General features: G+C 38.4%; 3 protein-coding genes across 3 annotated transcripts; 2 read left to right on the top strand and 1 right to left on the bottom strand.

Annotated features, from left to right (window-relative positions):
• The first annotated feature begins 2,392 nt into the window (after positions 1 to 2,392).
• Positions 2,393 to 4,930, top strand: LOC121746044 (G-type lectin S-receptor-like serine/threonine-protein kinase At1g11330). Its single transcript, XM_042139977.1, has 6 exons — positions 2,393 to 2,765; positions 3,252 to 3,442; positions 3,536 to 3,746; positions 3,871 to 4,105; positions 4,203 to 4,353; positions 4,616 to 4,930. The coding sequence occupies exons 1-6, from the start codon at positions 2,393 to 2,395 to the stop codon at positions 4,928 to 4,930; spliced, it is 1,476 nt and encodes a 491-aa protein (XP_041995911.1).
• Positions 4,931 to 12,733: 7,803 nt separating this feature from the next.
• LOC121745106 (calcium-binding protein PBP1-like) lies at positions 12,734 to 13,208 on the bottom strand. The gene has a single exon (XM_042138887.1). It carries the CDS (start codon positions 13,206 to 13,208, stop codon positions 12,852 to 12,854), a length of 357 nt encoding a protein of 118 aa, XP_041994821.1. The 3' UTR covers positions 12,734 to 12,851.
• A 4,084-nt stretch (positions 13,209 to 17,292) lies between these two features.
• On the top strand, positions 17,293 to 21,017 carry LOC121745105 (G-type lectin S-receptor-like serine/threonine-protein kinase At1g11330). Its single transcript, XM_042138886.1, has 7 exons — positions 17,293 to 18,011; positions 18,085 to 18,192; positions 18,268 to 18,458; positions 18,538 to 18,748; positions 18,840 to 19,074; positions 20,016 to 20,163; positions 20,491 to 21,017. The coding sequence occupies exons 1-7, from the start codon at positions 17,489 to 17,491 to the stop codon at positions 20,797 to 20,799; spliced, it is 1,725 nt and encodes a 574-aa protein (XP_041994820.1). The 5' UTR covers positions 17,293 to 17,488; the 3' UTR covers positions 20,800 to 21,017.
• Positions 21,018 to 24,348: the final 3,331 nt, after the last annotated feature.

The following is a 24,348-nucleotide window of genomic DNA, read 5'->3' as shown; positions in this document are numbered from 1 at the left end:
TAACAAAGACTCACTTTCGACAAGTGGATATGTCTTTACTATTGTGGGTGGTGCTGTCTCGTGGAAATCCACGAAACAAACATGTATAGCCCGATCCACCATGGAATCTGAATTCATAGCTTTAGATAAAGCTGCGGAAGAAGCCGAATGGCTTAAAAACTTCCTTGAAGACATTTCATGTTGGTCAAAGCCCGTGCCTCCAGTGTTAATTCACTGTGATAGCCAAGCCGCTATTGGGAGGGCAAATAGTGGCCTGTACAATGGTAAGTCTCGACACATCCGTCGGCGACATAATACCGTGAGACATTTGATCACAACAGGGGTGATTACAATTGACTACGTGAAGTCATTGGATAATCTAGCGGATCCGCTAACCAAAGGGTTAAATCGTGATCAAATGAATAAATTGCTAGAGGGAATAGGTTTGAAATCCACAAACTAAAGAATTGTCATAGTGGTAACCCAACCATGATGACTGGAGATCCCAAGAACTTGGTTCAATGGGAAAACTAAGCTATGAGAATTCGTGTGAACACTCATCTACATCTATTCCCTAGAGAGTAACAGAGTGTTGAAAAATTTGCCTAGTGGTGAGGTTAAGTCTATGACTTTTAATGATCCCTAAAGGATCTCGTTGAGATGAAGTTCTCAAAGAGACCGAGTATGACAAGATACTTAACGAGGAATCACCTATGTAAGTGTGAAGTTGAGCCGCTTCATACAATATACTTATGAATCCAAAGTGGTGTCCAAGGCCTGAAATGGACACAAAACGTGAGAACGGATGAGGTTGAGGTGTTTAAGTGTTAACATCATTGTCTCGGTGCACGCCGTGGAGGAATAGTTCAAAGCATCGCGCTACTAGTCCGCATGTGTATCCGATGGTGTTGACTATGGATGGTTCAAAGCCAAAAACTACCTATCCTTATGCTTACATACCTCTTGTGAGTTGAGCTTGCGTCTACATACATATGCATTTGGCAATTTCCACTCATGTGGGGGATTGTTGGAATCGTGCTTGGTCAAATGAATTTGACTAATAATAAATGTTACAATACATTTAATTTTGTGAAATTAAATGCAATAGCAACGATATAAGTTCCGAGTAGATGACCGTAGTATATTCATTTTCTCAAATCCGATTCCCGGTGAGTGAGAAATAATATATTAAAGTTGGTCACAATAAAGCCAAAAATGAGCTATGGGAAAAACTAAGGGATTAATTAACTAAGTGTTAATTATCCCACATCGGGGATGATAAACTTCTTTGATGAAGTATTTAATAAGATGAATTATTAGGTGTAATAATTATCATGGAACAAGACGGGTAATAGAGCCCACACGGGCGCCGCCGCCGCCCGCCCGCGAGCCGCGAGTCGTGCACCGTGCCCCGTGCCCAGGGTGCCTTGGATCTTGGCAATGATCTTTGGGTGGTCTTTGGGCTGTTCTTTGGAGCTGGTCGTTGAGCGTGGTTCAAGCTCCGCTTATTCTTTTTAGATCACCCCAAACTCCACGCTATCCCCGACGATTCTGGTCCACGTCATGTTCCCGCTGAACCCCGAAGCATAACGGGACACAAAAGGTCCCCGCTGGACCCCGCCGATCCATGTGTATCCCGTCGTGTAGCATGTTCAGGTACGTCGTGTCTCTTCAGCTCCCAATGGCTAGTGCACCAGTCAATAACCCCTGGCGGTTATAGTCAAACCATCATGACACACATAATGGCTGTTGACTCCATCAATGCCCCTGCGGGTGGACTTGGCCTATAAATAGGCATGCATCCATTGCATTCTTGTTAGAACATACACAAGCATTCTTGCATGCACGCTCTCTCCCTCTCTGCATAATCTTCCCGTCGAAGCTCTGCCCCGCCTTACTCCCGTTCACCGGAGCTCTGCTGCTAGCGGTGCTGCTACTTCAGAGACGAAACCGTTTTATCTTTGGGGACGACACGCCAAACCGAGAGCACTATCGGGGCGTATCTCGTCTTGCGAAAAGAGGACTCCTCGACTCGGCTTACCACTTTCACTTTTCCTTGTAATTTTTGTTTTCAGTTGTTTTCGTGTAATTTTCTTGTTTTTATTTCCGTGTAAGTTTCGCCCGGCAAATTTGTATCTCATATTTTCCAACAATCACAAATCTTGCGAAAGAAGAACTTTAGCAGCCCACCAACGAATAGAATGAGAAGAACTTTAGCAGCCGACCAACGAATAGAATGGAATACAACAAAAAATGTCAAACTTTTTGTGCTTTTCATCCAGGCGATATTCTTCTTCAATACCATGAAAAAAATGCAGCAACAATTTTCAACTAAAACATCATTACAACGGCACCTATTGCTCGAATTCGGTGTAATTGTTAGAGCGGAAGAATCTTCCCGACGGTAACACTAATGATTAAACAATCTTATATTGCGATTACCGCCATCGTCTACTTGTCTCTATGGGTCGGATTCTGTAGAGCACAAGGCAACACCAACGCATCATCTGGTTCCTACGGGAGCAATGGCGAGTGTGGGCCGTTCGGGAGCTGCAACACGCTAGATGTACCACTTTGTAGTTGCTTGCACGGATTTACTCAGCGAAATCCTAGCGATTGGGAGTCAGGGAACTGGAGCAGCGACTGCGAGAGAAAGGTCGCTTTGAGTTGTGGTAATGGGACGACTACTAATAGGTTCTGGAAGCTCGAATCGATGAAGCTTTCTGGCTACACGTCCCGATTGACTGTGGCGAAAGAGCAGTGTGAAGGCGTGTGTTTGGGGAATTGTTCGTGCATAGCCTATGCCTTTGATAACGGGATCGGGTTATGTTCTGGAGCGTGCCCTTAATCGACGTTCAGAAGGTCTTCACCTTGGGTTCCGATCTCTATCTCCGCCTCTCAGTTTCCGAGTTTGGTAGGAATTTTTATTCCTCTAACAGAATTATTGATTGTTTATGTATCAGTTTAGACGAATTGAAAATGATTCTGATTTGATTGATTTCTGCTGTGAATTGCTGGGAAATTAGGGCTTATGATTAATTATGTTATTACGGTTGTTGTTTAGTTGCAGCTGCAGGTAAAAAGAAGGGCTTTCAGAAGATTTTTATAGTTTTGCCCATTGTTGGCTTCCTTGTTTTGTGTGTTTGCACTTACTTTTGTTGGAAATGGATTGCTAGGCGCAGAGGTAATGTTTGTTTGTGTAAGCAATCCCTTGGTGTAGGTAGCTAGTGTGTGCAAGATCTGAGTTAGTTGTGCATTTTCTGGTGAATTAGGCAAAAGAGAAACCGTTGAACTTGGCAATGTGACGGCGTCAGGATCAATTAATACCTCTACTCCAGATGTATCAAGTCGAGTTAATTTTGAAGACATACCGTTGTTTAAGTTTGAGGAGCTAGCAAATGCGGCCGATAATTTCTCTGAAGCTAACAGGCTAGGGAAGGGTGGTTTTGGCCCTGTCTACAAGGTTCTTATTTTTCTCATGCCTATTCATGTGACTGATCTCTTATCTTATATGTCACCGTCGTTAAATATGAAGATGAAACCTCTGCAACTCTAGGGAATTTTGGCTAGTGGAAGAGAAATTGCAGTCAAGAGGCTGTCAACTGCATCTGGACAAGGGATGCAAGAGTTTATGAATGAAGTGACGCTTATTTCTAAACTCCAACATAGGAATCTTGTTAGATTAGTCGGGTGCTGTGCAGAGGATAGAGAGAAGATGTTGGTTTATGAATACCTGCCTAATAAAAGCTTGGATTTTTTTCTATTTGGTAAGTTCAGAATCTGCTCTGTGTTTAAAATATGATAGCAATTTCTACCCCATTTCGGTGAACATTGTTATTCAATTTAGGGTGATATTGAGCACTATTCTTTTCCTCTTTAAATTCTGCTTAGATACATCACAAGAAGTCCTAGATTGGAGAAAGCGTTTCAATATTATTGAAGGTATATGTCGAGGCCTTCTTTATCTGCACAGAGATTCTAGATTGAGAATAATTCATCGAGACCTCAAGCCGAGCAACATATTGTTGGACAATGATTGGAACCCAAAGATTTCAGACTTTGGCATGGCCAGAATATTTGAGGCCAAGCAAGATCATGTCAGCACAGTGAGAGTGGTGGGAACGTAGTAAGTATATTCAACTGGTGGCCTGAAATTTACCTAAATTAAGTCGCTCATTGCAAGTCAACTTGAAGATTGATCTGCGAATGTCATTTTCTTGCAGTGGATATATGGCTCCTGAGTATGCAATGGAGAGAAGATTTTGGGAAAAATCAGACACGTTTAGCTTTGGAGTTCTAGTGCTGGAGATTGCTACTGGGAGAAGGAACACAAGGTTCTATCCTAAGGAAGGCTCTTTGAACCTTCTGGGACATGTAAGTCAAATGACCTCTACTTTGAGATAAAATTAAACTAGCTAACAGTAGTTATACCGTTTCCAATCTGTATCAGCTGTGACTATCTATTTTTCTTGATAAAGTGCGTTTTTACTCGACTTGAACCATATCTGTTGCTTGATGAATGAATTGGGCACTAGTTCTAACTTATACTCTCTGTTTAAATCAACCATAACCTACATCTCTATATGATGCATAAGGTGCTTCACAATGGTCCACTGACATGATATTGGAACATTAGATTTGGACAACATGGAATGAATACAGTGTCACGGATTTAATAGATCCAAGAATATTGGGTTCAAGTTACCGGACAGATGTGCTGCGGTGTATACATATCGGATTATTGTGTGTTCAGGAACTTCCTAAAGATAGGCCATCTGTTTCGACTGTACTGTCAATGCTAAGCAGTGAAGTTATAGAGCTTCCTGAACCGAAGCAATCGGCGTTTTCTACCAAGTCGAGCCGCCCTGATACAGGTTCAAGTTATTCGCAGCAGAGTAAGAGTAGTGGCTCTTTGAATCATGTTACTCTCTCCATGGTGGACGGTCGATGATACTAGTCGATTTTTATACATCAATTGTTGTAAATTGGTACTAGGCAGAGTTTGTGCAGTAATGAATGTATAGGGTTGATCTTTTGCTTGGATTTCGATGTTTGTTCTGTGATTGAGGTCAGGGTTTAGTCAATTGGATATGTTCACCTATGAAATTTTGATGAGAACTTTAATTCTCTGTTTTTTCCAGCTACTACTTTTGAATCAATTATTAAGTTGTTTGTATATGTATTGTAACTACTTCTAGTGATCAAACAGGTTACCTAATATAGTTATGTCAATAAATATTGTGCAAATCAACACACTTATTTCAATAAAAATTGATTTTAGCTGGTAAGTACATATCGAATGTGCATAGACTAATTTTATTGGAGGGAAAATTGAATTAAGAGACATACTCTGTACAACAGTCACAGAGAGAAAAGGACGGGCTTGCCCACTGAGTAGCATGTATATATATATATATATATATATATATATATATATATAGGGGAGCATTATTCCCCTTTTCATCTCTAAGATTCTTTTCTCTTCTTAATATTACGCGTTAGATCTTATGCATCAACGGATCAGATTGATTCTACAAATCTAGTTCCGCGTTGCATTATTGAGGGTGTTTCTATGCATTACATGGGTAATATAGACATTCGGCGGAAATTGAACCGCCATACTTTGGTAAGTGCGAATTTCAAGGGATTTGAAACAATCCGTCTCTTCATCTTTTTCATTCATTACTCACACATCTGAAACCACTCCCTCCACTACCGAAAACCCTAGATCTCACTCCCCGTCGCCGTGTTTGAAGAATTAGCAGCATTCTACCAAGAGTTCGGCAACAACTAGCCACCGGCGCTAACATCTGCTCCAAAACACCGACACCTTTCGACTAGGTATGTTTGAAAAGGGATTTCGGTATTTTTTTTCGCGATTTTGCAGAGCCGAAAAGTTAAAATTGAAACTTTGAATATGCCTAGGCTCATAAATTTCAGAAATAACTTGTTGTTAGTTTATGGTTTTCTCTGAATCTGTCGTGTAGATATTGGGTTCGGTTAAATAGATATGAATTCCGGTGTCTTATGTTTTTTTATTTTCTGGCAGATCCAAAATGCCTAAGAGAGGACGACCGCTCTCACAAGCATCAGAGACTGCCAGGTAAAATTTGCGTCGAACCTTATGCAATTCAATATCTTATTTGTTGATTGTGTGAAATATTATTAGCAACTCTGTTGATCCCGCATTATCCATGTTGTGTGGTGTGGTGACTAAACACAAGAAAGAGTTCATATGTGCATATTTTAGTGTAGACTATGCATTATGGAACATAATTTATGCATTATGTTTACTAAATTTTGCATTGCTCAGGGTATTGGGAGTGTTGTAATATATGCTCAGTCAGGATGATTTTTTGTATTATGTTGTGGGGGGGCAATGCATTGTGGAACTGTAATCTTGTATTTTTTTTGTTGTATTGGCTGCATTATATGCGTTGTATTATTTATATAGTTTAATACATTTTGTGTAGTATAGACTATGCATTATGTTTACTAAAATATGCATTAGATAGGGTATTGGAGGTGTTGTAATATATGCTCAGTCAGTATAAGTTTTTTTTATTATGTTGTATGGGCAATGCATTGGGGAATTGTAATAGTGCATTTTTTTGTAGTATTGTCTGCATTATATAAGTGGTATCATGTATATAGTTTAATACATTTTGTGTGTAACACATGTGCATTTTCATGTTAAGAAAATGCATTACCAGTAATATTTAATGCATTATGAGGCTGTGTTATGCATTAATTCATATGATATATGCATTAATATGTAAACATCTGTAAGCATTATGTAGTCTACTTTATTGAAAATGTTATGATAGATTACTTTGTTTGTTCAATTTCAGAGAAGCGGCTAAGATCAGAAATCGACAATGCAGTTGATGATGTTATTCCAGTTGCATTGGCTAAGAAGTTGAGGGATAGGTTGGCAGAGGGTGTCCCTAGTACGTCTGCAGGTGAAGGTGAACAGAAACAGATTAAGGGACGAAAGAGTGATCGTCTGTAATATATGCTCTGTCAGGATGAGTTTTTTGTATTATGTTGTGGGGGCTTTGCATTGTGGAACTGTAATCTTGCATTTTTTTGTAGTATTGTCTGCATTATATGCGTTGTATTATTTATATAGTTTAATACATTTTGTGTGTAACACATGTGCATTTTCATGTTGAGACAATGCATTAGCAGTTCATATGTGCATATTGTAGTATAGACTATGCATTATGAAACATAATTTATGCATTATGTTTACTAAAATATGTAAATTTCAAAAATACGTGATTTATATATAGGTCAACCGCGCGCTATTTTACATCGTTGTTATTAATGTGTAAGTACTATACCCTAGCCCCTAGGCCTATTAAACCCTTGGGGTAAACAAGACACGTGTGGCAAACATCGAAACACGGCACATGAAAACACTAAATTAATGAGGCATACTCGCGGTCCATCATTAATTCCTCCAACGTATTATGCATTATACAGACAATAAATTTCATTATGCACTTTCAGTTGGTGCATTATATGTAACCGTGCACCTTTTTCATAACTTTATTCGGTAAAAAATTTTAATTACAAAAATACGTGATTTATATATTTAAGTACTATACCCTAGCCCCTATGCTTATTAAACCCTCGGGGTAAACAAGTAACGTGTTCCAAACATCTAAACACGGCACATCAAAAACCTAAATGAATGAGGCATACTCGAGGTCCTTCATTACGTCCTCCAACGTTTTATGCATTATACAGACAGTAGATATCATTATGCATACTCATTTGGTGCATTATATGTATCCGTTTTTTTAGACGTCGCTACTAAACCCAAGCCCATCAACTAACTAAACCCTTAGGATAAACAATAACCGTGTGCCAAATAACGAAACACGACGCATCTTATTCGTATGCATTGCGGTTCACATATTGAGCATTATATAGTCAATAATATCCATTACTAGTTAACATGTGGTGCATTATTCGTATCTTTTAAACTACAACCATATCCAGGCCGATATCTACACCCTTAATAATTCTCACATACACGCGATCCTCCATCACGGGACATGTTTAAACACAACCGATACATAAACAATGAGCGATTAATCAGACTAATCGGACTTGCTCACCAACAACCGACTATTCGGACTTATCTTTATTGTTATTAACACAATCGATACAAAAACAAACTAACGCGGCGCTTAATTACATTCTTCCATTTTTGAGAGAACAACGATCTCTACACCGTCGGCAACAAACGATAGTACCAATGAGGAAACGTGAACGGAGATTCGATAATTGGAAAGAGTGGCTGATCGAAAAAATCAATTGAAGAGTGAAGAATGGAGTAATTCACGTCTGCAGCGAAAAAATCAATTGGAAGAAGGAGAAAAACCGTGAAGATCTTGAGAGGAAAAATCAATTGAAGAGTGAAGAATGGAGTAATTCACGTCTGCAGCAAAAAAAATCAATTGGAAGAAGGAGAATAAACGTAAAGATCTTGAGATGAGTAAATTAAGGAAGTTGCCATAACCAACAAATAATTTGATTTCCATTTAAGCCATTTTCGGTTTTTTTACTGATTAATTTAAATGATTAAACCCACTAATTTAGGCCATAGGATATAGTAAATCAACGGCTAAGATGAAGAAGGAAATAGGAGGAAATATGGAAAAAGGAAATAAATACATCCCTATATATATATATATATATATATATATATATATATATATATATATATATATATATATATATATATAGGGTTTTGATCCTTGCAAAACCATTCTTAATACAAAAATGCAGAACCAAGCATACAAAAGTCATTTTTAGGTCATTGTAAGCTTATTTTTACGTCATTATAGTAAGGATGACATGAAATGATCTTAACATGACCTCAAACCCAAAGTTTATAATATGACCTAAAACTGCTTTACAATGACTCTCCGTGTTTTTGTTTAACTATTGACCATTGGATTGTCAAATCTCATGGTCAGGATTTGGTCTGGATTTTGTATTGAGATCAAGTTTTGTATTGATCATTTTCCTATATATATATATATATATATATATATATATCCAAACCACTGAACCATACCAAATTAGGGTTTTTTTATCTAGTTTTTTTATGGATGAGAGACACAAATTTATAATTTATTTTCACCTTCATCACGAGCCTATTTTAATTCATCCGAAGGTAAATAAGTCAGACAAACATGTTACAAAGATTTAAATTCATTCCAGTAGGTTTTTACTTCATTCCAGTAGGTTTTTACTTCATTCCAGTAGGATTATTACTTCATTCCAGTACGTAAATGCGGTTTCGCCGTTGCGTGTCGTTCTTTCTCTCTACAATATCTATCACCACCGCCACAACGCTGATATGATGTAATAAACACATGGAATGATGCAATAAATTATTGGAATGAAGTATGTGAAGTTCTACTGGAATGAAGTAAAAACCTTATCCAATGAAGTAATAACGTTTCTGAATGAAGTAATAAACGCACTTGAATAAATTGCATTTTTTAATGTAAATAAAGTAAAAACTCAGGTCAATGAACTCAAATGAAACATATGTTGAATCATTTCAAAACCTACTGGAAGAAAGTAAAAACATGTTGTAGTTTCAAGGTATTATGTACGGAATGAAGTAATAAATCTATACAATGAAGTAAAATGGGCTTGTAATGAAGACCGAAAAATTTACACAGCAGCACATCTCATAAAAAAAACTAGATCTAATGGCCCAGATTTGGTCTCTAGTTCGGTCTTTAAAATTGGTTCGACATTGATCACAACCCTATATATATATATATATATATATATATATATAGATATATATCCAAACATAATGGGCTGGCCCAAACTGAATGCTAAGAATTGAAACAACCTAATATTATAGGAATATGTTAGCATTTGGTCAATCATTGTTATGTTGTGACATACTACTAATATATAAAATTGTGCTTGCAATAGAATCATTATTCATCATACATTAATCATATTACAATAGAATAATTATTCTATTGCAATATAAAATTGGTCAATCATTGTTATGTTGTGACATACTCCTAATATATAATTGAGCTTGCAATAGAATAATTATTCTTTATTCATATTACGTGCGTGGAGGTAGCTAGTGGAGATTCTAAAATAAATCACTACTCCTCACCTCTCCTAAAAACAAAAACATTTGAAACAATACATATTTTAATGCAAAATTGATAAAGTAAGAGAGAAAAAAGAAAAGCGTGTTGATAAAAAAAATAGTCTCGCCTCATTATAAAGAAGGAAATTTTTCAAAGGTAAAAATTTTTATTTTAAGGAACGAACAAAAAGAAAAAAAATTCTAATTTTAGAATACGAAGGAAATATTTTATAGTTTGAAATTTCAACATTTTGTATCGGTTAGGGTGTCATGTAATCAGAATATCATGGGCAGAATTATGTTCTCATTTAGCTTGTTTGTTTGGCATACATAATATTAATACGGAAAGATATAAAGATACGTCATTCGGAAAGTAATAAAGATATTTCATAGTACTGTATTAAATAAAGAAAAGGTCAAACCTCTCTCTCTATGAGCTTATCGTGTTTGAAAAGGCAAGTCTTTCGGAGCTTCTGTTTGAAATTAATGAAGTCCAAAGTCCAATTGTCGGTGTGAGGGCAATAGTCCACTTTACAATAACTTTGGACTGACTCTCTCGATGGTATATAAAAGGCCAATATTTTTGAAAAATCACTTAACTTTTGATCAACCATCTATACTCATTTATCATAATTTTGATATCTTTCTTAATTATCTTCATCTATTTTGATTTGGGAAAAAATTATATTTCCTCCGTCCCATAAATATCAAACACATTTTTCCATTTTGGAATGTTGCAAAAAAAATATCTCCTTCAATTTTTAGTAATTTCTTTCTCTCTAATAAGGTGGGCCGCATTATTCACTAGCAATACTATACTTACTTTTTCTTTCTATATTTCTGTTATTTTTACCAATTATACATTAATTCTCATACCGTTCCAAATATCCATATTTTTATGGGACGGATGAAATATATGATTTGAAAGTAGAAAATGATGACTTTTGTAAATTTGTATATGACTCTAAAAGCTATTGCTTTATTATAAGTATACTACTCCTAATATTACATAATTCTTAACTTCCAAATAGGGATGTCAATCTAGCCGGAAACCCGCGGGTCGACCCGAATAACCCGACAAAATTATAGGGTTAGGGCCGGAAAATCGCAACCCAGATACAGAATAGGGCTACATGGGCTGACCCGTTCGGGTCGGCGAGTTATGCGGGTTGGCTCGGGTGGGTTGTGGGTTAGCCCATGGGTTAAGCATTTAAAATAAAAATATAATTAAAATTTTAGGTTATATACTTACATGGACTATATATATGGTAATTACAATATTAAACGCAACATTTATATGAAGTATATATATGGTAATTATGTCTTCTCTCTCAAATTGAAAGTTAGTGTTATATGTAATATAGATGTTATTATATTTACTCATATTAAACGCCGCATTACGTTTTTCCTCTCGAAGACAATTATCCGGTTGAAGCTTCAAAAGTTATTTGATGTAGAAGAATGTCATTCAACTCCATAGAGTTTATCTATACTATCTTTTTTAACTACTTAGAATTTATTTTTTGGGTATACAATTAAGAATGTCATTCAACCCCTTTGAAATGCATGATTTCCGTTTAATTGTGTCGGATTCACGTTTGCTACTAATTAGCGATATGTTTATGTATTTTGTTTCAATTTTCAATTGTTATTATTTTTTTCTCTTGACCACTTTGATAATACTTTACTATTTGCGACAATCTATTTTTTTTATAAGTTAGAATATTGGATTGGATAGAAAGCAACACATAAGATCACTTTAAACCCGAATAGCCCGTGGGTTAGCTCGAAACCCAAAGATTTAGGGTTAGGGCCAAAAATTTATAACCCGAAAAATTCACAACCTGAATAACCCGCGCCCAAATAGCCCAACAACCCGAGTGGATTGGCCCAAACCCGAGCAGGCTAGCCCAATTGACATCCTTACTTCCAAATATCACATAATTTTTCTAAAATCTACATTAATAGGACAAGAGTAAAGGTCAATTTTGATCTTAAATATATAACCAAAAACATTCACTTTTGAAAAACAGGTCCATACCAAATGAAATTCTTGTCGGAGTGGTCCTTTTTTTACGGTTCCGTTAAAATACTAACGGTCATGCCACTGTGCAACTAGCGTTGACCGTTAATTTTTTGACGGAATCGTCAAAAAGGACTACTTCAGCGATGCTTTCATTTGTTATGGACCTTTTTAAAAAAAATCAATGTTTTGGACCAACTTCGTAGTTCGGTCATATGTTTAAGACCAAAATTGACCTTTACTCATAGAACAATTAACAAATTAAATGCCAACATTATGATATAATTGACATTTTTTAAAATTATAGATTGGCTTAGTTTAACCAAATTTTATGATTTTGGTACCAATTTATCCTAAATAATGTTGTATTCATCCACGAAAAATAGTTTCAATCTTTCTATTTGAGAATGCCACAAAAAATAATATCATACAAAAATGAAAAATTTCTTTCAAACTATTAGCATTATTTTATTCAATACTAGCGCCGTCTATCCATGAGACTATGTTAGATAAATGAAGGGAGTATTTTGATATGCAGAATAATTATCAATTGTCGCATACGAAACAAAACGATGATTTTTTCGAACAAGTCTAGAATTGTGGAATTAGCAAAAGTATTACGGGACCAGTTAATGAATTTACATAAATGCAATTAGAATCCAAACACATTAAAAAAAAAGCTAAACAAACGAAAAATGAGGGCTATTGAAAATCTTGAGACATAATATTGGTGGCTTGGTTCATGAGATTGGGGCTCAATCTAAACATCAAAACACAAAATTCCATGTGATCGAGACAGCCATCGCCGTCCAAATCTCCTTCCTTCAACATGGAGTGGAGCAGCTCATCATCATCATCATCATCATCATCATCGTCGACCTTCAAACCCAACAGCGCAGCATTCTTCTTCAAGCTGTGAAATGTGATGAGGTGTTTCTGAGGATCCATGAGAAGCTCAAACCCTTTGAAAAGCTCATTCATAAACCCCTCCGCTCCCAGCTTCTCAACCATCGCCGGAAAATGATCCTCAAACACCACTCCAATATTACTCTTACCCATTTTGGCAATATATAATTGATTGAGAACAATGAGAGGAAGATGATGTGTGATATATTTATATACATGGAAGGTAGAGATCGAGTTGGTATGGACGAAATTTCGTGTGGAGAAAATGAGGCGTCAGATTTGATTCGGTTTGAGTATAAATTTCGTGGAAATTGCATGGAAGAGCAGTAGGCATCGTGCCTGCCATTTTCCTTTGCTCTCTAACAAACCAGATGCTAATATATAAATAAATTATAGTATAACCAATTTCCACCGCCTTATATCTCAATATCTTTTACGCCTAGTCTTATCATATTTTAATTATCCTTCTTCCTTTGTATATCATCATATTAAACTATGCTTCGCGTGTATTACTATTACATAAATACACAGTCGGAATGCAAAATGAAGGAGGCATCTTTTTAGGAAACAAACACATATAGTATATATGAATTATTTATTTAAGTCTATATGATGATGTATATCAATGTTTGAAGCCACATTAAATAAAGGTTTTTTTTTGTATAATTTTTGGATACTAATTACAATGAGAAAGATAACTCTATATATAAGCAATATAAAAGGTCTTAATCCCACTTACAATAGAAAACATATCCTTGTAAAAATCGGAAACAAATTGAAAATTATCAAAAATGCCAAGCAATTAATCCTCTTCATACACGCACTTATCATCGCTAAACCTTATTTCCATATTCCAAAGCTAATTGAAAACATCCATAGCTTCTATTTTCTATGATCCCCGCATTAGTAAACATGTTTGTTAGGTTATTGCTTTCAAGTATCTTCAAAAATTTTATCACTAATAAATATTGAATATAGTAATACATCTTGATCAACTACACATAATGAAACGTTGAATTATTTCTCAAGAATAAAAGTAATTGTCATGGTAGAGAATATTATTCATGTGTTCCGTTCCAAATTCATCCAACAAACTCTGTAACCAAACTATAGATTTAAAGTTAAAAGCAGCAATTTCAAATCCCTGAATTTCATGGTACTACACCGACTATGAGAATATTATACCCAATATATCATTTTTACAATTGCTACTTATCATATGTGTCGAGTACCCTCGAATTAAAATTTGATTTAAAACATTGTTAACATTGTGATCACATATTTTATTATATTAAACATGTAATCTTTTGTAATACTACTTACTATAATGGAACTAAAAGATTATGTCTCGTCTTGCAACCTAAACTCACCATGTTGGGGTACAAAATTTAGTAAAACCATTAAAAATAAATATTCACTGATGACACGTTTTCCTTTTTAGTTTATTCAAATTAAGATGACACATTTCCTTTTTTAGAAATTTTTTCTCTCCAATTAATACACACAACAACTTTTTTTCACTCATATTAAAATATTTTTCTTTCTTTCTTTATCTATTTTAATACTTTCACCCACATTTCCTCTCTCCAATTAAATATTTTAACCAATAACTTCTAAAATCACGGCAGCTAAGAGCATCTCCAATGGTAATAGGTCAGCCATAGGCCAACCATAGGCTAGCCACAAACTCCTCATACCACATCATCAGCACTAAAAACTCCTCCTGCCACATCATCAGGACAAGCAATAGGCTAGCCATAATAAACAAAATTATAAAAAACAAATAATTAACAATCACACAAAATTCGGAATTAAATTTACGACACAGATACGGGAAAATTCAATAATAATAGTAAAATTAAAAAAAGTATATTAATTAAAAAAATTACATTAATTAAAAAAAATCTAATGACGTGCAGTCCTCCGCGCCCACAACTCTTTAATTAAATCCTTTTAGAGTCGAATATGAGCATCCACTTGGCGCATGTCGGCATGTGCCTTGAGGCGACCGACTTCATCGTGAGGTACCCCTTTTGTACGTTGGGGGCGGCCACGCCGTGGCTTGGGCCGGCTTCATTAGCATCGTCATTGGCCTAACTAGTCAGTTGTACACCTTCATCTTCGACAATCATGTTGTGCAAGATAATACATGCGCACATTATATCAGCAATGCAGTCGACATGCCACAAACGCGTTGGACCCCTAATTGCCGCCCATCGAGACTGGAGCACACCAAATGCGCGCTCCACGTCCTTACGCGCCGACTCCTGCCGTTCGGCAAAGTAGGTCTTCCTCTCATCTGATGCGCATCTGATCGTCTTCACAAAGACAGGCTACCTAGGGTATATCCCATCCGCCAAGTAGTAGCCCATATCATGCTGGTTCCCGTTGGCGATAAAACTGATGGTCGGACCGACACCCTGGCACTGCTCGTTGAAAAGGGGCGACAAGTTGAGGACATTGTTCGACCCGGCTACCCCAAAATATACATGCCAAATCCACAGCCAGTAATCAGCTACAGCTTCGAGGATAATCGTGGGATTCTTTCCCTTGTAGCCGGTCGTGTAGAACCTTTTCCAGGCAGCGGGGCAGTTTTTCCACTCCCAATGCATACAATCTATGCTGCCCAACATCCCGGGGAACCCATGCTTCTCCCCGTGCATCTGCATCAGATCCTGGCACTCTTCAGGGGTAGGGCTTCGAAGATACTGATCACGGAATATTTCAATAACGCCCTGACAGAAATACTTTAGACAATCCAGGGCAGTCGTCTCACCGATGTGGAGGTACTCGTCCCACATGTCTGTCGCGCCTCTGTAGGCCAACTGCCTGATTGCCGCAGTGCACTTTTGTATAGGTGTGTGGCCGGGGTCTGCCAGCCGCATCGTACCTGAACCGGAAACACAAATATCGACGCTCCATAGCATCAACGATACGCATAAACACTGCCCTACGCATCCTAAAACGCCGCCTGAAAAGAGGCGCCCCAATCCGCGACTCCTCCGCAAAGTAGTCTTCATATAGCCGCTGATGTGCAGCTACGTGATCCCGATCAATCACTGCTCGTTGGTGGACAACGGGTGGAGGTCGAGGTACCGCCGGCTGCAAGGCCCTTTGTATCAACCGGTTTATCTCACGGGACGTATAGGCCTCCAACTCTTCGTTCATTTGCCGTTCGTACTCCTCAGCATCACCACCACTACCACCACTACTACCACCCGCGTTACTCATTTCACGTTGTTGCTCTTGTACAGAAATTAAGATGGAGAGAGAAAACTTGTTAAAACAAGTGGTGCGAATGAAAATGACGTGCAAATCGCGTATATATAGTGTTTCGAAAATTTTTTTAAAAAAAATTGAGCTGGCCGATCGGGAGCCTGCAATGGCTGCCAGCCGACCAACGAGTGGATCGGCCAACGCCCGAAAATCGGCGTCGGGTCGCCGATTTTTTCTCCGAAATGGCGCTTGCCGGTTCCAATGGTTCGGCGAGCGGACCGGCTAGCGCCAGGAATAGGCCAGCCTGTCCGCCCGCCGCCATTGGAGATCCTCTAAGGAATGTGTCATCTTAGCCGAAACGGAGGGAATAGTAATTAAATGCCATTGGAGGCAATAAGAGCATGAATAACGCACTGGGCCGGGCCGCAAATCGCGAGTCCCGGCCCGTCCCAAGCGTTGGAGGAGGCGGCGTCACTGCCCAGGCCGGTCCCGGGGCCGCATTTGCGGCCCGGTGACGCTCCCGGGGTCCTGCCTGGCCGGTGATGGAGGGGGAGAGGAAGAGGCCGGGCCGCTACTGTTCACGGATTTTTGAATTTTTGGAAGAGGAAGAAGAGGGAAGGGGAGAGGAAGAAGAAGGAGAAAGAGGAAGAAGATGGAGATGGAGAGGGGCGAGATTTTTGCACTTTTTATTTTTAAAAAATTAAAAAAAAATTTGCACTTTTTAAAATTTTCTAATTTTTTTTTAAATTTTTAGTTTATAATTTATTATTTTTGTATTAAAAATGAATTTCTCGTGTTATAATTGCTCAACGTATTCTATTTTACGAGTAAAATAAGTTGGAGTTGTGAATAGTGTCATTTATTAGTTGCGGCCCGGGTTGTGGCCTGCATGGTTAGAGCAATTGGGGCCTGGGCCGCAACTGTAGAGGAATGATGACGTGGAGGGGACTTGGGGTCGGAACTAGGGACGGGGTTATTCATGCTCTAAACGCTGCATTGTTCTGAGACCATATGACGAGTGCAACTTGGAAGACCTGCGATTAAGCAGTTGCATTTAGCATAGAAAATTTGTGTAGAGTCAAAGTCTACGGCTCAGAATCGAAATTTTTTGAATTTTCAGTGCAGTCCACATCTCAAAATTCATCTCTGCTTTTTAATCACCGGAGGCATGGACAAATTCAGCTAATCAGACGCAGCTAGGTACTAGGAAGGAAGTCATGCTCATGCACCATCTTACTGCCATCGCCGCCCTGTATTTGTGCTTCCCCTTCCCCTTGTTTTGCACTGCTCAGGTTAACACCAACAACACACCCACAGGCGCCGATCCCTGCCAGACTTCCGGCAGGTGTGGGCCCTTTGGCGTCTGCTACCAAAGAGACTCCCCGATTTGCTCTTGTTTGCCCGGATTCCTTCCCCGCTCCAATCAGGAATGGAATTCCCTCAACTGGACCAGCGGCTGCCAGAGGATCTCCGATTTGAACTGTGTTAACGGCACTACCACCACCACCACCGACGACTTCCTCAAGGTTCAGATGATGATTGTCACCGTCAACGGCGATTGGCTCTCCGGCTCTGAATCCCAGTGCAAAACCCGATGCCGCACCAATTGCTCCTGCCTTGCCTACGGCTTCGACGGCGGCCGTGGCTGTCGTTTGTGGAGTGGTACCTTAAACGACATTCAGAAATTCCCCACCGACTCCGGCTCAAATCTCTACATCCGCCTCTCTCAATCCCAACTAGGTTTCCTCTTTTTCTTCATTTTCACCATCATCCGATTCGGAATTGAGATTCACCTGTGATTTCTTTTTCTCAGATCAAAACAAAAACTCTAAGAAGACTATCATCATTGTAGTCGCTGTGGTTTCCTTTATCGTATCTATCTGCGCATTTGTTTCTTGGAAATGGATTGCTGCCCGCAGAGGTAATATATATTTGTGTTGTTTATCCCCTGACTTTGCACGTTTCATTTGGCTGAGTCTTTAATCCTCAATTTTAGGGAAAAAGAGAGCTACTCAACTTGAAAACCAAGATGGATATTTTCCAGCGGACTCATCTCTTCAAGATGTGTTAAGTCAGGTTAATCTTGAAGAGTTGCCACTGTTTAAATTTGAGACACTTGCAAATGCTACAAACAACTTTTTTGATGGTAGCAAGCTTGGGAAGGGTGGTTTTGGTTCTGTTTATAAGGTGGCTTTTTCTTCTCATTTGCTTTTCATTTTATGTACATCATTAGTCATTCTTAAGAATAACATGATTGCAACTGTAGGGAGAGTTGTCTGATGGAAGAGAGATAGCGGTTAAGAGGCTTTCGCAGGCATCCACGCAAGGGATGCAAGAATTTATGAACGAATTGGTGCTGATTTCTAAACTCCAGCATAGGAATCTTGTTAGGTTGATTGGGTGTTGTATTGAGAATAAAGAGAAGATGCTGATATATGAGTACATGCCTAATAAAAGCTTGGACTTTTTCCTATTTGGTTAGTTCAAGATATATCATCTATTTTTTATTATCAATGCTGAAGATTTGACAGAGTTTTAACTTAACTTTCTCCTGAAAATTCTGTTTAGATCATTCACAACAGATCCTAGATTGGACAAAGCGTTTCAATGTGATACAAGGTATATGTCGAGGCCTGCTTTATCTCCATCGGGATTCAAGATTGAAGATAATCCATCGAGACCTCAAGCCCAGCAACATATTGTTGGATAATGATTGGAATGCAAGAATTTCAGACTTTGGCATGGCCAGAATATTTGGGACAACACGGGATCATGTCAGTACCTTGAGAGTGGTAGGCACATAGTAAGTATATTTTTGCTCAAGGCATGTGAATTTACCTGAATTAGTTCATTCAATCCTTCTCAAATTAAAGGTGGCTGATACGATCCCACATCGGTTTCACACGAAAGTGTGGAATAGCATATAATAGGGAGTCAACCCTTTACCTTTGACCATGGTTTTGGGTTAAGTTAGGGCTTCCTATCTTATATGCTTATCAATTTGGTGCGGTGAACGTGGATCCGGATGTCCTACGGAAAGGGGCTACCCGTAGGTGTGACCAAGGGGTGCCACCGAAGAAACGTGGGCCCGAAAGGAAAAAGGGCCGTAAAGCGGATGGTGGGCCCGTGGCGTGTGCCGTCCGTGGACGTCCGGTTTAAAAGAGGGATGGATTGATACGATCCCACATCGGTTTCACACGAAAGTGTGGAATAGCATATAATAGGGAGTCAACCCTTTACCTTTGACCATGGTTTTGGGTTAAGTTAGGGCTTCCTATCTTATATGCTTATCAATTTAAATTGATAAGCATATAAGATAGGAAGCCCTAACTTAACCCAAAACCATGGTCAAAGGTAAAGGGTTGACTCCCTATTATATGCTATTCCACACTTTCGTGTGAAACCGATGTGGGATCGTATCAATCCATCCCTCTTTTAAACCGGACGTCCACGGACGGCACACGCCACGGGCCCACCATCCGCTTTACGGCCCTTTTTCCTTTCGGGCCCACGTTTTTTTCGGTGGCACCCCTTGGTCACACCTACGGGTAGCCCCTTTCCGTAGGACATCCGGATCCACGTTCACCGCACCAAATTGATAAGCATATAAGATAGGAAGCCCTAACTTAACCCAAAACCATGGTCAAAGGTAAAGGGTTGACTCCCTATTATATGCTATTCCACACTTTCGTGTGAAACCGATGTGGGATCGTATCAGTGGCTAGTTATCTGATTTTCGCTCAGCGGATATATGGCTCCTGAGTATGCACTGGAAGGAAAGTTCTCAGAAAAATCAGATGTTTTTAGCTTTGGTGTTCTGATGCTAGAGATTACTACAGGGAAAAGGAACAAAGCCTACCTTGAAGATGGGTCTTTGAATCTCTTGGGACAGGTGAGTTGAGTTTGATATGATTGATGGCTGAGATTTAACTTCAACTGCTTATATCCATTCTGTATCTGCTATGCTTGTTTCCTCATTGTTGACTATAGTTGCCTAGAAATCTTCTACAGTAGATTTTTGCAACAAGAATAAGGTTTTTCAAAAAATTCAACTATGTCACGTCTTCTTGCTCTGATTGTAGATTAGTATAAATATGAAGGCTCTCAATATGGATGTAATATTCGTTTTACTTGTTGAATTTACAGTGTGGATGCTATCCTATTCACTAACATGTACTAACCAGTTATGATATGCATGTGATATTAATGGAAATTTCAGGTGTGGAATTTCTGGAATGAGGACAATATCTCAGCGTTGATAGATACAAGGATATCGAGCTTGAGCTACCGTGCAGAAGTGATTAGGTGCATCCATATTGGGCTATTGTGTGTCCAACAATTTGCTAGAGACAGGCCATCTGCTTCTGCAGTACTGTCAATGCTGAGCAGCGAAATATCACAGCTTCCTCAACCAAAGATACCTGCATTTGCAATAAAATCGAACCATTCTGATGCAGGTACGAGTTCTTCCCAGCTCAGTCGATCATCCAACAACAATGTCACTCTCACCGCAGTTGATGGCCGATGATGCTGTATAAGCATAGTGGAATTGAAAGCCTTTCCAAATTCATGCAGCAAAAGATTTTGCTAATGAGTTGGCATTGTGGCTAACTTTATGTAAATGTATAGAATTGTGTGTTGGGTATCTTTTTCTTTTTATGTCCAATTTTTGTAAGTAAAGGTCTAAGGTGTTGAGTATAAACTAATTTATTAATATACTACCATCATTCTTTGGCTGCAACGTTATTTGGATGTGTTATTTTAAAGTTGCTACACATTTATTTTGTCCCAATCCAAAATTGCAGACTCATTTCAAATCAACTAACTAAATGGGATTTTTATTAATTGTATTTATAATTCTGAAACTTATGGAGTGGAGTATAATTTTTGCTGTCCTACATCAAGTTTCGAAAGTACTTTCATATGCCATTACCATCAACTGCATTCAACATAAAAATATGTGAATTTCACTAAGTAATCAACATTAATTACTGGCTTATACGATCAAGTGTAGTTTAGTCGGTAGGACGTTTCTTCTCTATCTAATAAGTTGAAAATTTAAATTACTATGAGGATAGATGTGTACTAGTACTTTATTTATTCTCTTTAAAAAGAGAAAAAAAAGTGAACAAATAATGATATGGCTCTGGCTGTAACAAATATCACTGTCAAACATTAAGTTTTGGACAGGGTCATCGTATAAATATAGAAATATAATCGGTTGGATTACTAATTCAGAAATTGGGTTTTTCTTGCCATTTCATGTATACAAAGAGTCAAAATGAGTATTCGCACAATCATTTTGAAAATTCCGCTGTATTTATCCCCTAACTAATGCCAAATCCCACAACTAGTCTCAATTGCTATAATTCGGTAACAACCCACGCTAAGCCGTTGAACACGGATTAGCGACAAAGTTGATTAAATAATTGCCATACTATTAAAATCATTAGAAATTGTCAAAGTAATTTCTGGTAAATAATTTAAGCACACGAACTCTTATTAAGATTTACATTAAACAGTTTTCATTCGTTCCAAGTTAGCTTAGCCATTTCTTTTGGAAACAAAATTTAAGAAAAATTATTTTAATGTAAATAATTGATATAATAGAAAAAATAGATTCAAATATTACTCTCTCTATATGCTATTTTTTATCATTAATTTTATTTTTGGTCCGTCCGCTAATATTTGTCATATTTATTTTTTAATAATTATTTTTAGTTAAAAATAATTATTTAATAGGGTGATAAATTTTTTTAAGAAATGAAATAGGGTGATAAATTTATCAAAATGAAATGAAACTAATTATTTAAACAAATTAAAATGAATTAAATAAAACTATTATTTATAAATAAATTAATACTCCCTATATAAAATAAGGAGTATTCCATAGCATTAATTTGCATCGTTTGCCTTGGCTTGGTGTTTAAAAATATAGTGGAAAGTGAGTAGGAAAAGTGAGTGAAATATAAATTATACTTTTGAATAAATAAAAAAGATTATACAAAATAATATAGAAAATTATCAAGAATTTTTTTTTTATAATTACCAATCCTCCTTGGGTTTATCAAGAATATTTTATTTGGTAGAATAAGTGATACCACTCCCAAAATACTACTTATTCTACAAAATAAATATTCTCCGTAATCTTTTATATTATTCTGTATAATCTTCTTATTTATTTAAGAGGAAGAGAAAGGAAATTAGTACAGTATCAATTAAATTGGCACCAAGGAAGTATATGAAGTGTAAGAAAATTTCCACCTAAATTCAGCCCAACCCAAAATCACCAACAGCCTCTGGGAAATGGTCGAGCGGTCTGAAATATGGGAAGCGCGGCGGAGCAGCACCATCACCTTTGGTGGTGTTTCCTCATCACATTGACTTTAATCCCTCTGCTCACCGCCTCAACCGATCTCATCACCCCCACAAAACCTCTTGCTCAAAACAACACCCTAGTCTCCGCCGCAGCCGAATTCGAGCTGGGCTTCTTCCCCGGCATATCCAACACCTGGTACAAGAACATCCAGGAAATAGTCGTCGTCTGGGTCGCTGATACGATGATTATTATTATTATTATTATTTAGTTAGTTAGTTAATTATGGATTTGCATATCTTTTTCATATCTTAATAAAATAGAAGGATAATTGATATTTATTGAATGAATAATATGAATAACAATGTCTACTATTTATAATAGTGGATACTAACTTAATGAGCAAGACAAAAGATATGGAAAAGATATGCAAATCCATAATTAACTAACTAAATAATAATAATAATAATAATCATCGTATCAGTCGCCAACCGCGACTCCCCGAATCCTCAAAATCACCCCCGACGACGGCCGTCTCACTTTACAACACCACTGTGGTCAGCGCCGACCCCCTCTGCCACCTCCAGCGGCGGTGGAAGAGTCGCCGAGCTGCTGGATAATGGCAACTTTGTCCTCCGTGAAGAAGACGACGACGACCCGGATAATTACCTGTGGCAGAGCTTCGACTATCCAACGGACACGCTACTGCCGGGGATGAAGCTTGGATGGGACTCCAAAACAGGGCTGAATCGATACATAACGTCATGGAAATCCGCCGACGATCCGTCCACGGGAGACTACAGTTTCAAGCTGGACATCTACGGCTATCCGGAAATACATTTGTCGAACAGAGACAAGATATATTACCGCAGCGACGCGTGGAACGGCCTCAGATTCAGCGGCGTCCCTGAAATGAGACTGTCCAGCCCGCTTCTGTCGTTTCTCTTCGTCAGGAATTCACATCAACTTTCATATTCTTTCAATCTGCTCAACGACTCAATGTATTCGAGACTGGTGGTGAAGCACTCCGGCGCACTGCAGCGATTTATCTGGATTCCGTCGAGCGGAATCTGGAATCTGTTCTGGTACGCTCCGAAAGACCAATGCGACGTCTATAGAGAATGTGGGGTTTATGGAATCTGCGACGCGAACGCTTCGCCGGTTTGCAAGTGCATGAAAGCGTTCGAGCCCAAGGATCCGCAGGCGTGGAGTCTTCGAGATGGATCGGATGGATGTGTGCGAGTCGTTGAATTGGACTGTGAAACAGACGGTTTCTTAGCGATGAGCTGCGTGAAGCTGCCGGAGAGCGGGGCGGCGTATGTGTATGCGGAGATGAATTTGGATCAGTGCCGGGAAATGTACCGGAGGAACTGTTCGTGCCGGGGTTATTCGAGCGCGAATATCAGAGACGGAAATGGATGCTGATGGAGTACGTACTAAACAAGCCCAACAGCAGTAAAGCCTAAAGCCTAAGAAAGAGTATCAGTTCGGCATGACTAAAGAGTATCAGTCCGGCATGACTAAAGAGTTCAGTTCGGCACAACCAAAGAGTTCGGCCCCAGCCTACAGCTCGGTAAAAGCCAACCAATCAAACTCTGCTCTCAGGTCGGCATCAAGCTCTACTCTCAGATCGGCAAAAGCTGCTCGGCAATAATTCAGCAGTTCGGTCTCAGTATTCGACCGAACTAGGAGATAGTGGACTCATGCAGGATTTCCACCTCCACTACACCCACGATCTATTTAGTGGTGTCAAGCAGTCAT

This window comes from Salvia splendens, chromosome 8, assembly GCF_004379255.2.
Source record: "Salvia splendens isolate huo1 chromosome 8, SspV2, whole genome shotgun sequence".
Lineage (NCBI taxonomy): Eukaryota > Viridiplantae > Streptophyta > Magnoliopsida > Lamiales > Lamiaceae > Salvia > Salvia splendens.
This window is presented reverse-complemented; position numbering and strand designations above follow the sequence as displayed.